This window comes from Chanos chanos, chromosome 11, assembly GCF_902362185.1.
Source record: "Chanos chanos chromosome 11, fChaCha1.1, whole genome shotgun sequence".
Lineage (NCBI taxonomy): Eukaryota > Metazoa > Chordata > Actinopteri > Gonorynchiformes > Chanidae > Chanos > Chanos chanos.
In genome coordinates this window covers 18,483,141-18,498,646 of record NC_044505.1, presented here as the reverse complement: position 1 = coordinate 18,498,646, position 15,506 = coordinate 18,483,141, and the positions used below count along the sequence as shown (strand labels likewise).

General features: G+C 41.5%; 2 protein-coding genes and 1 non-coding gene across 3 annotated transcripts; 1 reads left to right on the top strand and 2 right to left on the bottom strand.

The window, feature by feature from the left end:
• Positions 1 to 586: 586 nt before the first annotated feature.
• trnav-aac (transfer RNA valine (anticodon AAC)) lies at positions 587 to 659 on the bottom strand. Its single transcript has one exon. It is a non-coding gene; the product is annotated as a tRNA-Val (tRNA).
• Positions 660 to 3,592: 2,933 nt separating this feature from the next.
• On the top strand, positions 3,593 to 12,822 carry vwa11 (von Willebrand factor A domain containing 11). The gene is made up of 16 exons (XM_030787804.1): positions 3,593 to 3,772; positions 4,180 to 4,458; positions 4,851 to 4,944; positions 5,817 to 5,945; positions 6,161 to 6,347; positions 7,765 to 7,934; positions 8,304 to 8,416; positions 8,524 to 8,640; positions 8,924 to 9,103; positions 9,481 to 9,613; positions 10,100 to 10,252; positions 10,512 to 10,604; positions 11,048 to 11,316; positions 11,664 to 11,797; positions 12,076 to 12,235; positions 12,385 to 12,822. The coding sequence occupies exons 1-16, from the start codon at positions 3,593 to 3,595 to the stop codon at positions 12,820 to 12,822; spliced, it is 2,829 nt and encodes a 942-aa protein (XP_030643664.1).
• A 1,200-nt stretch (positions 12,823 to 14,022) lies between these two features.
• Positions 14,023 to 14,997, bottom strand: LOC115823775 (gastrula zinc finger protein XlCGF8.2DB). Its single transcript, XM_030787802.1, has one exon. It carries the CDS (start codon positions 14,995 to 14,997, stop codon positions 14,023 to 14,025), a length of 975 nt encoding a protein of 324 aa, XP_030643662.1.
• Positions 14,998 to 15,506: the final 509 nt, after the last annotated feature.

Sequence of the window (15,506 nt, the reverse complement as noted above, 5' to 3'; positions counted from 1 at the left end):
TCCTTCCACACATGCAAGTGCTGTGTGGAAAAAAAAGTAGGAATGGAAATAACAAAGAAATTAAATATAGACTGAAACGTCACAAAAATCGTGGAAAAGTCTGAAGACTTTAGCGAAATAAAAACATTCTGAAAAACGTTTGGAAACTAAAACAATATTGATTTCAAAACATTTGGCGCAAAATGACTTAATTCGACCAAAACTCATGTACATTTGGCCCTTTGTCATTAAGGACTGGCTCGATTAACACCATCAACAAGTAATGACTCATCAAAATACTGACTCCACTCATTACTCAATGCTCCTTACACTTATTTTTCGCTCCACGTTGAACCTAATTTAAAAGATGCAGAAAAAGAAAATTGATATGTTATTCAGTCTGACATATGGAAGATCTCTGAGGATCATACTGTAAAGGCAGTTGGGGGTTAAGTGTCTTGCCCAAGGGTACTTTAGCCGTGGACATTGTGGGAGAGGAAAACGCTATTCACCCACTCCCCCTGCCTACATAGTCCTTGGTGGTTTCGGGGATTGTCGCATAGCCACTCCTCTAGACATTAGGCCACGGCTGCCCCAAAAGCATTTATGTTTCCGCCCGGTTTCGAACCGGGGACCTTTCGCGTGTTAGGCGAACGTGATAACCACTACACTACGGAAACCCTACGGAATCTACCCTATCCAATTATGCACCTTACTGACTAATTTTGGATTAATACCATTTTTTTTGTTTGTTTTCTATGAATTTCGGTGTTTCGGTGCATTTCATTTTGTATGATTTATTGGCTTTGTTACGGCTGACATCGTGGCTACATGCTAGCAGTTACTGTGCATTATTCACGCAGAGTTGTGATGTAGGCTAATGTTTAAAAAAATTAGGAAAAATATCTTATAGCATCCACCATTTCACAAAATAATTTAATTCGTTAACTGAATTAAAAGAGTAAAAGTAAACACTAAAAATACTACAGAAAAAACATGCATGCACTGAATGAGAAAATGCGCTGAACCTTTGGTACAAACGCTTAAAAAATATATAAATATAGCCTATATTAGAAAGTGCTTTTACGGTAGCGTCTGTTGATATTTATGAAATTCATGGTAGACATGATTCAGTTAATTTAAAAATATATATTTTTTTATTTTATGTCATTCTCTCAGCCTTTTGCAAGTTAAGTTGTATGTTTGTTCAGTCAACTACAGGAGACGAGGCACTGCCATAGCCTAGTTGATTCTCTCACACTAAATACCGCACGACGAAAGGCACCACCAGTTAGCAGCTGAAATGTTGGATGTAATATGTCAACCTTTTTTTTTTTTTAACCTGAAACGAATTCATACACTAAATGTCAAACAACCAGATGACTGCAAACTGGTGCCACAACGAACCATTTAAGGTCTTTAACTGTTTCATGACCCTCCGTAGACTGATATCATTGACATGCCTGGCTTTGGAAACAGTGCTGACTATGTTTACACACGCGGGGGCGGAAACTGGGAATTTTACAGGGTGAGGCCACCATATCGTCACATTTTGTCTTCCTGGCGATGATTATTTTTCACTTTGCCCCGTAAACCGTGGTTATAAAAGATAAAGTACAGCAATTAAATCACGGCATGCAGATAAAGTAATGTCATAAAAACCTTGCAGTCATCCCTGTGGAAGTGATACATTTGCAGCCGGTACAATTGCTGTTCGGCTGATTTTATTTTTGACAGCACAGTACAGCACAGACTGGGCTTAGCACTGTTTTATATCTCAGTGTCAGTTATGTGCATTCGGTCTGCTAAGTGGAGATATTGACACCACAGTTTGAAATAAAATAAAATTTCATGAACGAACCGATAGCTAAATAAACGTGTGCGTGCATTCGCAGAGTTACCTGTTTAGTCTTCCATTTTAAGTCAATCAAAGCATTAATATAAATTTGTACAGAATTATGTGTGGGTTTATAATGTAAATTAAGCTTAAGATTTACATTAGGACGCAAATTTTGTTTGAGTTGGCGTTCTGCTCAAGTGGGAGTCCCCTAAAAGTAAAATTGTATTGATTCCACCACTGCAATATTTCTTTATTTCTCTGTTTTCCTGTAAACTTCCTGTGGACGAAACAAAAGACCTACCTTTCACCTCCACTTATTTCAACACGTTTGGACATTGCTACAAATCAAAGGCCGGCATTAGGCAATCATTGTTCAAGACATATAGGTGCACTCCCTCGTCTTCCTAGTACTTACGACAGTATTGATTAGCAGAATTACGTCACATGTCATTCACAATAGGATTTCATGTACCCCTGTAAGTTTATCATTAATTTTCAAGCGCATGCCCACCACGTTACCATAAAAAAAATCACCGCTTATATATGAAGTCACCCAAGCATCACCGAATTCGCGCTCAAAGGCTACAAAGGAAGGGCAGTGTTTGAGGAGGAGAGACAGATTTTTCATTCAGGAAGGTACAGGGACTCTTTCAATTTCATTTTTATATAATTCAGATGTTTCTATGTCATTTATCTTTATGTCGTTATAGTTTTAATGTTTCAGCATTATCTTACCTTTTAAATGAGCCATCTAAACTCTAAACCTGAATATAACATAGCCCAATTTCTACATCCACTACTTAATCTCCGTAATTTTTTTTTTTAATGGTTTGAATTTTAGTTATAAAATCTGTCACCGTCTTCCCTCTCACATATTTTACTGATGTATCTTTGCTATATTCAACATATTTGCTATATTCATATTCAAGCAGAACAACTTCTTACCCCCACCCCCCCCCACCCCCCCCCCCCCCCCCCCCAACAAAAAAAAACCTAATTCAATTCCCAATATTTCTGTTAGTATTTCTTTTAAATATTGGAATATTTAAATCAGTCTTTCTTTTTCATTTGTTATATAAGCAGCTTGTTTAACACTGTGATGAAATGTCTCTTACCGTGATTGATTAGTATATGCATTAAAAAAAAAATCTAAAGTTGAGAAGAGGAAGAAGAAATGTCAGGGTGGAATATTTCATTTTTACTACAGCTGAGGGTGTGCTAATGTCATGACCTGACATCGGTCATGTCACTCTTTATTCAAACAATGCTTTGTATTTTGTGTTGATTGTGTTATCTTGAGGACCTCTGTTTGTTCTTCTCAAATCACCTGTGTGATTCATATAATCTTATGCAAAACTCAATCAAAAAAAAAATTAATAAAGAAAAAGTGACAATTTGTGATAAAATGTGCTAATAGATAAATATATGTGTGTGTATATAAATATATATATATATATATATATATATATATATATATATATATATATATCAAACATACACACATGCATGCAGACACAACAACAACACCACACACACAAACACATTAAAGAACAAATGAAATATCATCAGTCAAGAGACTCAAAATGAATAATAACAATAATAATAATAATGATAATAATAATAATAACAAATAAGCAAAACAAACAGACCAATAGACTCAGCTAACGTACTCATGACAAAGGTCTATGTAATACTCTAATTCCCTATTCATGTATATGTGCGTTGTGAGTTGCATCTTTCTTTTTTTTTTTGGTCTCCAGTCACTCAGTTACGATGCCACCTACGTTTGCCACAATTGTCTTGGCACTGCTGCTTTCTGGTGCCCAGGCATTTGTGCCCATTGGTGGCGGCAGCTCCACTCACGTTACCATCACAGGAAATGCGGCGTTGAAGAAGATCACAGAAGTGTGTCGCGCAGTGGCTGAGGCTGAGGGCAGAGAATTTAACCCCACGGTGAGCCTCTGATCATGGTGTGTGTATGTGTGTGTGTGTGTGTGTGTGTGTGTGTGTGTGTGTGCGTGTGTGTGTGTGTACGTGCATGAACCTTGATTAACAATACAATGCATTTCAGACAGTGGAAAACACACAACCCTGACTATGATCATGGCTAATTGTTCAATGTGCACATGAATGTGTGTGTATGTGTCTGTGTGTGTGTGTGTGTGTGTGTGTGTGTGTGTGTGTACGTGCATGAACCTTGATTAACAATACAACGCATATCAGACAGTGGAAAACACACAACCCTGACTATGATCATGGCTAATTGTTCAATGTGCACATGAATGTGTGTGTGTGTGCACATGAATGAACAGTCATCTTTCATGCCGGTATGTGACTCCCTCTGGTCCTCCTCTTCGCAGGGCTCTTCAGCGGAGGAGCTCTTGCGGGCTTGCCTTGGCACGGCCACCGGCGAGGTTTCCGCCGGAAAATTCCGTGCCGCACTGAACGAGATCTACATGCAGAACGGCCTGGTGGACCGGGACTTTATGACCAGCAACCCACATCATTTCAACAGCGAGGCTTTTGCAGAGGGACGAAATCTTATCACCCAAGGAGTAGCAAGCATTAAAGCTGGGATCCGGGAGGGTAACTTCCAGTCAGCCAGGGAGACCCTGGGCAGAGTGTGTCACACGCTGCAGGTGAGAGAATATCGACTTCATTTCATTTTTACAACGCTAACCATGTTGCAGAATAATGAAACTTTTGGTTTAATGGTTAAAAATCGAATTAGTTTTCATTCTTTTTTGTACCGTCGAACTCGACAAGTCTATTGGCACTGAAGTACAAAGAATAAAGACAGGGATTATAAAAGTCCTGTTTTGTTTGTTTGTTTACCCGATTCCATTGCAGATTGCTACCAAAAGCTGTGTGTGATTAAATATTTCATCATTCATTCATGCATTTAAATTCAAATTTTCTTTATCAGTTTATAAGTGTACCAGAGAGAGAGAGAGAGAGAGCATTTTATTGAGACTAAAAAATTCCTGTTAAAGAAGTTCAGTGTGCAAATGTGCACATTTTAATGTTTCAGGATTTTTACAGTCACAGTAACTGGGTTGAATTGGGCAACACTGCTCCCTATGTCAACCTCATCAGACCAGACCTCCCCGTCGGCAATATTGCAGGTACAGTGAGGGTGCGGTGAGCAGGTGCGTGTGTGAGTCAGGTGGGAGAGAGAGATATCAGTGTATATATGACTAAAACCTGTGATAACCTGTGGGTTGCCATCAACTACACACCTTTATCATGTAAAAGCCCATCCGGTGTCTATGTGAAATGGACATGAAGTATTCTCTCTCTCTATCTGTGGAGATAACTGCAGACAAATGAAAAGTTTTGTCAACAGATGAATACGGAGCCAATATAGATTAGAATGAACACTGAGAGGTGTTACTCTTTGGACTCGACTCAAAACAGAAGCACCACAATGACCATTTGCGAGATGCTGAGGGAGAAAAACAATGTGTGTACAGATGTGTTTAAGACATGCAAAAGGAATAAATGCACTGTACATTTCTGGTTTGAATTTTTTTTCTGTTAAACAGATCTGCTATTTACAAGAGACTACAAATGCTTGGCGGATGATAACATGAGTTCCTTTGCTAAAGCTGTTCTCTGTGCAAACGCTGGACTCCCTCATGCGTGTTATGATGCATAGAAATGCACGTAACTGTTAGTGTGAAATACTGAAAGGCTGTCGCTTACAAGAACCACATCAAATTCAGTACGAGTTAGCCATCGTCCTGTAAGACTGAAATTGCTCACGTGTTGTATGATGAAAACTAGCAAATGTTACAGGACAATTAATTTAAGAAGGAACAAGAAATGAGGAGAAAAAGGCCAATATTCACAAACATAGACATACAGAGTGACGCAGACCGTGGGACACCTTAAGCACAAAGACATAGACATACAGAGAGTTTCAGACCGTGGGACACCTTAAGCACGAAACATATGTAGGCTATATGTTTACGTCTATATGTTTTTGTTATTGCAGATATCAACACTCCCACATGCAGTGATTGTGCCAGCGGTTCTTGTCCTAACCCTCTGCTACCGTCCATCATCGCTGAGAAAAAACTCACCTCAGGCTACGTGGGCATCACCTCTTCCTCCAAACCTGCAGGTATACGCACACACGTCCTCACGCCAGTGTTTGTAATAGTAAATACGGCGCCCTCCGTTTAGGTTAAAGGGTGTTCGGTGCTTATCTCCACTAACGCACAGTGGACTGATTACACACATAAATGCAACGTTAGTTATTGTTCATCTCAATTTAGCACAGCCTTTAGATGCGCTAAACATAATGACTGATTGATTTGTAATTTTTACTGTGTCCAGGTAAGTGCAGTCATGGCGGGCCGTCCGACCTTAGCAGCTCCCAGCATCCACGCGGCGGAATCAGCAAAGATGAACGTCGTACTGACAACGCAGCCTTTCACAATGCTGCAGTTAGCCTGGCGACCGAGGCCACCTTGGAGCTCCTGGAGGATATCCGCGGTGCTGCGGGAAACTATGACTTTTTGCGGTACGAATTCGTGATTCTAAAATCAGCCTTCCCTGTGTTTTAGCTGATATCTTCTTTGGAAGGATCGTGGAATGGACGGCAGTTAAAATTAATAACCCCAGTAAATTCTTAACCCTCGTTGCCCTGTCATTTACACATACGAATGTTCTCCTACTTCCTTAATAATAAATTAACTGCACTAACCTATAATCAGACAAACCGACGCTAAGTAGAGGAGATTGCGCTCTCCCTTTAGAGCACTGTTTCTTATAAAAGTTTACTCCTATCTTGGCTAGGAGTTTTTTACTCCTGTCTTGGCCCGAAGGAGTTTTTTTGCCATTGCCTGGCCTTTATCAGTGCGAGCATCCGGTGAAGTTGCTCTCTGACAGTACCTATTTTAAAAAGTATCAGTGTCTGTTGTAGAATGTATTGATTTAAACTGAACGAAGAACGGGGAATGAAAACAATTTGCCAGTAAAGTTATTAAATTATTTAGTGTGTCCTAAGATCAAAGCCAAAAAAAAAATGCAGGTTCTCCAGTGGACTTTTTTTTTTCTTTTCCTAAAATACATTTAAAATCATAAGGTAATGTTGGAGCACATAGTGGCGCAGTGGGTAATGCTTCTGCCTCACACCAAGAAGGTCGCGGCTTGATTCCCGGCCGGGCGACCAGATGCGCTTTGTAAACCATTAGGGTTAGATAGTGAGAGTGAGTGACAGAACCACAGCAAGAGACATGCTGTGTTGCCCTCTGGTGGGAAGGGCTGTATTCTAACATTATAGTACCATTCGTTAATTCTGCGGAGATGCACTTTGCAAACTAGTTAATACTAAGAAACAGAGTTATAATCATACTGTGTATTTTTGTCACTGACAAAACACCTGTTTCATCGTAAAGCGAATGAGTAGATGACAATTTGTTCTGCTTTCAGAGTAATTAAGTAACTAACCAAGTAAATTGCACTCTTAATTATATCAAAATGTTATTCAAATTTTACTGAGATGTATGTCATGTTACTACCCCCCTTCATCACTCAATATTGTACTGTTCATGTACTCAGTTCGCTACTGTGTACACCACAACTGTCTATGCTGTTGCACATTTTAAAATTGTTTCACTCAGGGACTGTACATCCACTGCACATTCTTATATTCTTATACTCTTATATTTTTATATTTCTGCATTTCTTTCCTCTATCTATTTATTGCACATGTATATATTTCCTTTTTCATATATCTCTTTATATTACCTTTATATTTACCTTTTATTGTTTTTATTATTATCTACTTACTACATTGCGCAAGTTGAGCTGGCCCCGAGCCCAAGAATTTCATTCTTGATAATGATGTCCACATTGTTATCTCGTAAATGACAATAAAACTCGAAACTGAAACCCTTCTGTTTTTTTCTTTCTCTGTCTTTCTTTCACTGTCACAGGCTGATGGGCATAGCCCGTTCTGCTGTTCTCTGTTTTGTGATTGACACTACGGGGAGCATGGCTGACGACATCGCCGAGGCGAAAAGAGTCGCCTACAACATCATCGACAGTAAGAAAGGAACGCAGGACGAGCCGTCGGAATACATCCTGGTCCCGTTTAACGACCCCTGTAAGGATCCGTTTCCTCCTATGGGGAATTTTTTTTTCCCCTCTACTGCTGTGGTTTATTAATTATGAGTCATCAGAGATTATTTACACATTTGTCTGGTTTTTTTTTTTGTTTTTTTGTTTGTTTGTTTACCAATGGTCTCTGCCATGGTCAATCTTTCTTATGTGCATTCATTTATATGAGAACATTACAGAGCAAAATAAAGGTGCTGAAAATAATATTGCAGACAATATTGACCAAAAAGCCATTCTTCATTTTTGTGATGAGTATTAATGACCAAATTCATATGTTCTCTCTCTCTCTCTCTCTCTCTCTCTCTCTCTCTCTCTCTTTCACTCACTCTCACTCTATCTCTTCGTATATGTTTAGCATTTGGTCCACTCATCAGAACCACAGACCCAGAGGTTATGAAGTCAGAGATATCAAAGCTTGGAGCAAAAGGTGGAGGTGACACCCCAGAAATGTGCCTGTCAGGACTACAGGTAGTATGTCTCTTTCTCTCTGAGCTGATCACATAGACTATGAGTGACAGCTCACAAGCCAATGTGTTCTCTGTGCCTGCCTCCATCTCTTTTCTGTATCCCTGTAGCTGGCTCTTACCGGGGCACCTCCTACCTCTCACATCTATGTTTTCACTGACGCCCCAGCCAAAGACATAGACCTGGAGAGGACGATCATCGCTCTCATCCGCAGCACCAAGTCAACCGTGAGTCACTACTTCATGCAGGTTTTAGAATGGAATTTGGATGACGGAATTTGATTAGTGAAATTTGAGCCTGTTTTGCAAGATCAACCTCATTTATTTGCCTTTTAACAAGTAAGCATTCGGACTGTTGCATCATTTCTCGCCTTGTTCTTGCATTCGCTTGTGCTTGTGTGTCATTGTTGTCTCTGTCTTGCTCTCTCTCTCACTTGCCCCCCCCACCCCCCCCACCCCCCAGCTCTCTAACACACACACAAATTTCATCACAAATTTCATTTCTCTCCAGGTGTCGTTTTTATTAACATCCAGAGGAAGGCGACGAAGGGCACTTGAGGTCATCCCAAGGTCAGCTTTCCGTGTATACTACGATGCTGCACTGGCCTCTGGCGGCCAGGTCATAGAGGTCACCAAGTCAAGCCTCCCCCAGGCAACTGACATCATCGTGGACACCTCCACCTCTGCACTGGTAGGTCCACAAGAACAGTGGGACGGTTATTTATCTGATCATTTAGGAAACAAGAGGCAAGGCCTTGTCCAATAGGATAATGCACTGACATGACCTGACACACACACAAAAAAATATTAGCACAAACAGACTCTCCTTACGGAAACGGAGACTCATACCGATAGTAGAGTTGGACTGCACTGTGTCTTAATTCTTCCCTATCAGAACAGATGCTTTTAACCTTGAATACCAAGGAACATTGTGTACTCAGTGGAAAAACTTACTGCATGGGAAACAGAGAGGGGGGGGGGATGCAGAGACGGAACAGGACAGATTTCTAAAAGAATATAAATTGATTTGTGTACTTAATCTCCACTCCATCACTCTCCTTGCTCCAGGTGACTATTCTTCAGCGAGCTAGGAACCCAGGACAAACGGAGAGTTTCCCCTTTTTCTTGGACAGCTCTGTTTCCAACGTAACAATTTACATCACTGGCAACAATCTCAAATTCACACTAATTAACCCTTCAGGTGAGCAGATACCTCTTTGACAAACTACAACTGCATCTGTTTCTATACATCTATGCTGGGTTTACCTCTGTGTCACTCATTCACAATGATCTTATTGAATCTGATGCCAAGATTCGAATTCATATTTTTGTTATGTTCCGCATAACACGTAAGATCAAGAGACCTAACTGGACTCCAGAGTGATCCAACTGACAGTGGGTATTGTTCTCGGAATGCACAATGATCCTAAGTGGTTTATAACGTGATAAGATTAAGTGGCAGGCTTCATATTTATATAGGGGGAGGATCGTGTGCCAACTTTACCCATCTTGGCAAAGGTTTCTGCCAACGATGAAACTCGATAGTGCGTATGAGTCCCTGATGAAGTCCGCAGCGACAGTGACACTAAAAAAGTGGAATTGAGTGGCAGCGTGAAAGGCATCCGTGCCATCTGAGGTGACTCAGTGGTGGTCCTTATGATCTGAACACATCTGATTCCCCTCTCAGGCGTAACCCAGTCTGGCACGGTACTGCAAGGGCCTCTGGGAAGCATACAGGTGGTAGGGAACCTGTGGAGGATCCGACTCAACTCTTCCAACCAGACGGGAATGTGGCAGATTAGTATGGAGACCACTCAGGCTTATACCATCAAAGTGACAGGTGAGCAGTTCTCAACAGACTTCATACTCTAAGCTAAAGAAATGATCTGGGAAGGACTGCATATAAGTCAAAGTGGGAACAGTGGGCCATTCTGGGAAAGCAGTTCACCCAGTCTGGACTGTTTTCGATCACTTAGAAAGGAGGGAAAGGGAAGACAAGAAGGCAAAGAGCAGCCAACTTGACACACATGTACGTGTGCGTGTGCGTGTGTGTGTGTGTGTGTGTGTGTGTGTGTGTGTGTGTGTGTGTGTTTTTCCAGGCCAGAGTGCAATCACTTTCGTTTATGATTTTGTGGAGGAATTCAAAGGGCCTCATCCAGGATACGCCAGCCTCAGTGGACAACCCCAGGCCGGTATGGATATGTAGTTATTACATTAATCAGAAATTACTAAATGACTAATTACCAGTCTAAATTATACTTATAACTATTGTATATTGTATATATTCTATACTTAGCAGTAACATTGTAAAACAGGGTGCACACACTCACACACACTCACACACACACACACACACACACACACACACACACACACACACACTCAGTCACAGAGTGTATACAGTATATTTGCAAAGTGTGTATATAACAACAAAAAAACAGTAACACAGTTATATCTAAAACATTAAAACCTTTTAACAGTTTTTGGTGAAATATTCATTCAAATTTGTGTAAAAATGAAGAGCACGAGCAATGCTGTGGATGGTAGCCTTGACTCTCTCTCTCTCTCTTTCTCTCTCTCTTTCTCTCTACCTTTTTCCCTCCCTTGGTTTGTTCACACTTTCATTTTATCTCAGGCTTACCTGCCACTCTGTTGCTAACAGTTACGGGGCAGAAGGGCCCAGAGTCTCTTAAGGTACAGGAAGTTCATCTGGTAGAGGTGTCGGGAGCCCACGTGTCCAAGGGTACCATAAAGGAAGTAGGTGGTGGGGACCTCCTGGTGACTGTGACTGAGGTACCAGGAGGCGAGTTTGTGGTCCTGCTGCAGGGAGAAGACACGACCTCCTCCACTTTGTTTCAGAGACAATCCACCACCCAGATATCTCGCTCCAAAGTCACAGTTAAGGTGAAATTCACCTGCTTTTTTTTTTTTTTTTTTGATGTAGCCTCCTGCTCTGTATTTTTTTGTTTCCCCTCATTGGCATCGGCTGAAATTAAGCATGATCAGATGGAAGGCAGGTCAGAAGGAAGGCAGGTCAAATGGAGTTTAGAGAGTTATTAGCCTTCAGACTGATGTCATCACTTTAGCTTCTCAGACTAGGATTAAGACTCAAGTGAATTATGGACAGAGATTCTCCATTCAAAATGATATCTAATTTCAGTTTAGTTTGATACAGTACGTAAATGTCTCGGAGTCATCTGTGTGCATCTAACCTGCATCATAATTCAGAATCCCTGCTTCCATGTCCATAGGCTGTTGTTGATGGCACCATGTTGCCAGGACAACAATACAAACTACCCTTCACCGTGACTACCAACGGGACAGGCGGAAACTACGTAATCCGTGCCAGGAATGACAGGAGCATCCCTATGGACTTCCCAAAAAGGTGAAGATCTCATGAAACCTGGAGAGTGTAGCTACATTGATAAAGTGATTCCTAAAGTGATATGTGATATGGGGCCACGGAAGGTCCGACATTTCTTTTATAGAGTGCAAATAAAAGTCTGCACACAGTAAATGTCTGTGTGAGATTTCTTATTGTAAGTAAATGGCAATGTTCCACACAGTTGCTTTAACCACTGTCAAATACAGAAGAATAGTTTTCCCCGAAAACGTGTTCTCTTGATTGTGTGGGCTTATGCATGAGTTTCCTGAATTTCGCAGTCTTTCTCTGGGAAGTGGGGGAAGTGCCAATGGAACAATAACCCTCACCCCTCCTTCAAACACTCTCTCTGGCACCGACGTCACACTGACCGTTGAGGCCGAGGGACCTGGGAGTGCTGACTCCAACTACGTTGTGTTGCGGCTCTTGGTGGTCGCCAAGGTAACCAGCGTTTTGCCCTCTGATAATCAGGGCACTGACCGTCTAAATCTGCCTCTCTCATACAGCCCGTTTCATTTGACCTTTTCTCCCCATTAACCTTTGTTTCGCTTTTTTCTTTTTTTTTTCTTATATCCTCCCGTCCCGTGAAGGTCACCGATTTCACCCCTCCGGTGTGTGAGATAGTTAGCGTAAAGGCTAACTGCTCTGCCGACTGCACCCTGACGACGTGGGACTTGTCTGTCAATATTACAGACGGGAACGGCACAGGCATTCAGGACGTATCTGTACAGCAAGGAGGAGGAAACTTCACCATGAACACGACGGAGGAAGGAGATGTCACAGTGATACAGGGTGCCTATACTGCCTCCTGCTGTTCACCGGATGTTACAATCGCTGCTGTTGACAAGGCTGGGAATGTTGGCAAATGCTTTTATTCCATCAGGCCGCCTACCACTACCACCACCGCAACACTAGTTACCACGCCCAGCGCAGGCCCGCCCTCACTCAGCCTGTCCGTCACCCTGTGGATCTGCCTGCTTGTCTCCATGCTGACGACAGCAAGGGACATTCTTTCATTGTCTCTCTGATAGAGTTTGTTGGATAACCATTCAAAGAGAGAGCCTCACAGAACTCTTAATAAAATAAGTACTGTGCCTGAGCCTGAATGTTGTGTTGGTTCACATATTAAAATTCCAATTGTAGGATATAGAACTTAAGACTCGAGTGTGACATCACCACCTTATCTTTCATTTTTATTATCCAAAGGATAAATAATGTTTTTGGATTCTGGAAATGTAGTTGCAGTCTAGTATCTTCAAGCAATGTGTGTGTGTGTGTGTGTGTGTGTGTTTCTTTAAGTATCCAAGCCAGTATGATTTTGAAACTGTTGGTTTAAACTGCATAATGCAATAAAAAGTATGTTATTTTCATGTGTGGTCCTATGTTTCATGGTATTAATTGTTTATATATAAAATGTAAATTTATTAATTCTAAACAAACAAAAAAGAGGATTTTCTTCATTACTCGAATTCAAGATCATACTGGTTTTAGTTTGAAATCCTGAAAAACTGAATTCAGTCGCAAAGTGCTCCTTCACAACCACAATGAACATAAACGCAGGTCTTTCTCGTGACACATCTATCGGATCTTATTTTTAAATGAGCAGTGTGATTGGAAACTGTGATTAAAATATAGAATTTTACAAAACCTTTATGCACCTGACCTTAATGTCGTGCATGCTTTTGTATGCTGATGATAATCATGAGCATGTATATATATATATGAAACAGTGGCATCACAAAGTTTCCATTTATTGGAAAATTTTACAGAGAAATACAAAAAGCAGCAAACTCACACAGCTGTTGAAATACTGGGTGCACGACCAAATCACGTAAACAAATCTAAAAGAGCACTTTAGGTTAAGTGATAACTACTAGATCGGTTATTTAACTGTAATCAGATCTTTATCAGCACATGAAATATTCATACTTGATTTATCAATGAAATCTCAGCTTTTGTTACTGCAAAAAGTAAAATTCACGTACTTCAAAACCTTTCTGAATTGACCACATATTAGCACGGTAGCAAGTGGGTTCCAGAATGGCGTTTACTGGATTTGTAAATGTGTTTCTTTTGTAACACTTTTCAAAAAAAAAATAATTTACATTAAGTTAATAATGCATTGCTTATTTTAAAAAAATACGTATTCCCAGATAACAGATAAAAATGCAACATTTTCACATTTTTTTTTTCCCTCTCAGCTGAGATGTTCTTATTTAACAGTCTCACTAGATGTGTTGTGTTTTTACATGTTTCTTGAGGTGAGCAGACTGGGTGAATCGTTTACCACACTCCTTGCACTCGTATGGTTTCTCTCCAGTGTGGATGCGTTTGTGTCTTTTGAAGTTGCCTACGTCCACGAAACCCTTACCACAATGCGGGCAATTGTATCTTTTCTCCCCTCTGTGGCCTTGCATGTGCATGTTCAGTGCAACTCTGTGTTTGAAACTCTTTCCACACTGACTGCAGCTGAATGGCTTCTCCCCGGTATGCATGCGCATGTGGGTTGTCCGATCTGCCTTGGCCAGAAACCTCTTACCGCAGACCTTACAAGCGAATGGCTTCTCTCCAGAATGGATGAGTTGGTGTTTAGTCAGAGTGAAGTGGTAGACAAAGCTTTTCCCACACTCCTCACACTGGTACCTTTTCTCCTCCGCATGGACTTTCACATGCCGGTTAAGACCTCGGACACTGGGAAAAGCCTTCCCACACTGGTTGCACACGTATGGTCTCTCACCGGTGTGGAGTCTCCAGTGGTTCTCCAAAGCAGAGGCATTGCTAAGGACTCTGCCACACTTACTGCACTGGTTCTTTTTCCGTGCTACATCTTCAGGAGATCCAGTGGAGAAAGCCTGAGGTGAGGCACTAAGTGAATCTGTTGGCATCCAGACCTGACTGGTAAGCACACGTCCCTCTTTTTGCTTCATGTCACTCTGGGCTGTCTGCTGATGTTCACTGACATTGTCTTTAACTGCCTGGCATTCACTGATCTCCTTTGCTTGGGTAGAATTTGTATCGGATTTTGTATTGGTCCTCAAGTGTGATCTCAGTCTGGATACCACTGAGTCGCTGCAGGTTTTACTGTTCTCTGAGGCACCATAATCATTCCTCTCTGTAGCAGCTGCTTTGGCTGCTTCCTCAGATTTGCTTGCTGGGCTGGGGTATGAAGAAAAATTGTCTAATTCTTCCTCAAAGCCCCCCATATTAGAAACAGGGGTGTGCACTGACATATTGGGTGGTTGCTCTGACACAGTGGATGCCTGGTCAAAGATAACTGCTTGCTGCTCGTTCAGGTTACAGAATTCTGGTTGGTGACTTCGAGGTTCCAAAGGTTGTAAAGATTGTCCAGGTTGCTGCAAATGGAGAGCAGGCAGATGTTCTGCTGGAGACTCTTGTGGAATGGGCTGGTGTAAAGTCCTTGAGGGTAACAACTCTATTAACTCAGGTGGCTTGTCTGGTTGACTGAAAAAATTGTCTGGGGATGAAGAGGAGAGTTGTGTTGACAGGGCTGGGAACTGACCTGGAGTAAGTTGTGTCTGGGGCAGTGGAGCAGAAACCTGAGCTGGTGTATGTGAGAGTGTTGTACCAGGAACCTGTGATGGTGCAACAGGAACCTGAGGTGGTATAAAAGGAGGCTGGGCTGGAGGTGCAAGGCATCGGACTGGTGGTCCAGAAACCTGAGCTGGTGGGATTTTGATCTGGGGTGATGGGA

Bases quoted from the DNA above. Each gene is read 5' to 3' on its own strand.
- LOC115823775 (XM_030787802.1), bottom strand. From the start codon at position 14,997: ATGGGGGGCTTTGAGGAAGAATTAGACAATTTTTCTTCATACCCCAGC.
- vwa11 (XM_030787804.1), top strand. From the start codon at position 3,593: ATGCCACCTACGTTTGCCACAATTGTCTTGGCACTGCTGCTTTCTGGT. The intron at 3,773-4,179 runs GTGAGCCTCTGA...TCCTCTTCGCAG, and splicing joins GCAGAGAATTTAACCCCACG to GGCTCTTCAGCGGAGGAGCT. The intron at 12,236-12,384 runs GTAACCAGCGTT...CGTCCCGTGAAG, and splicing joins GGCTCTTGGTGGTCGCCAAG to GTCACCGATTTCACCCCTCC.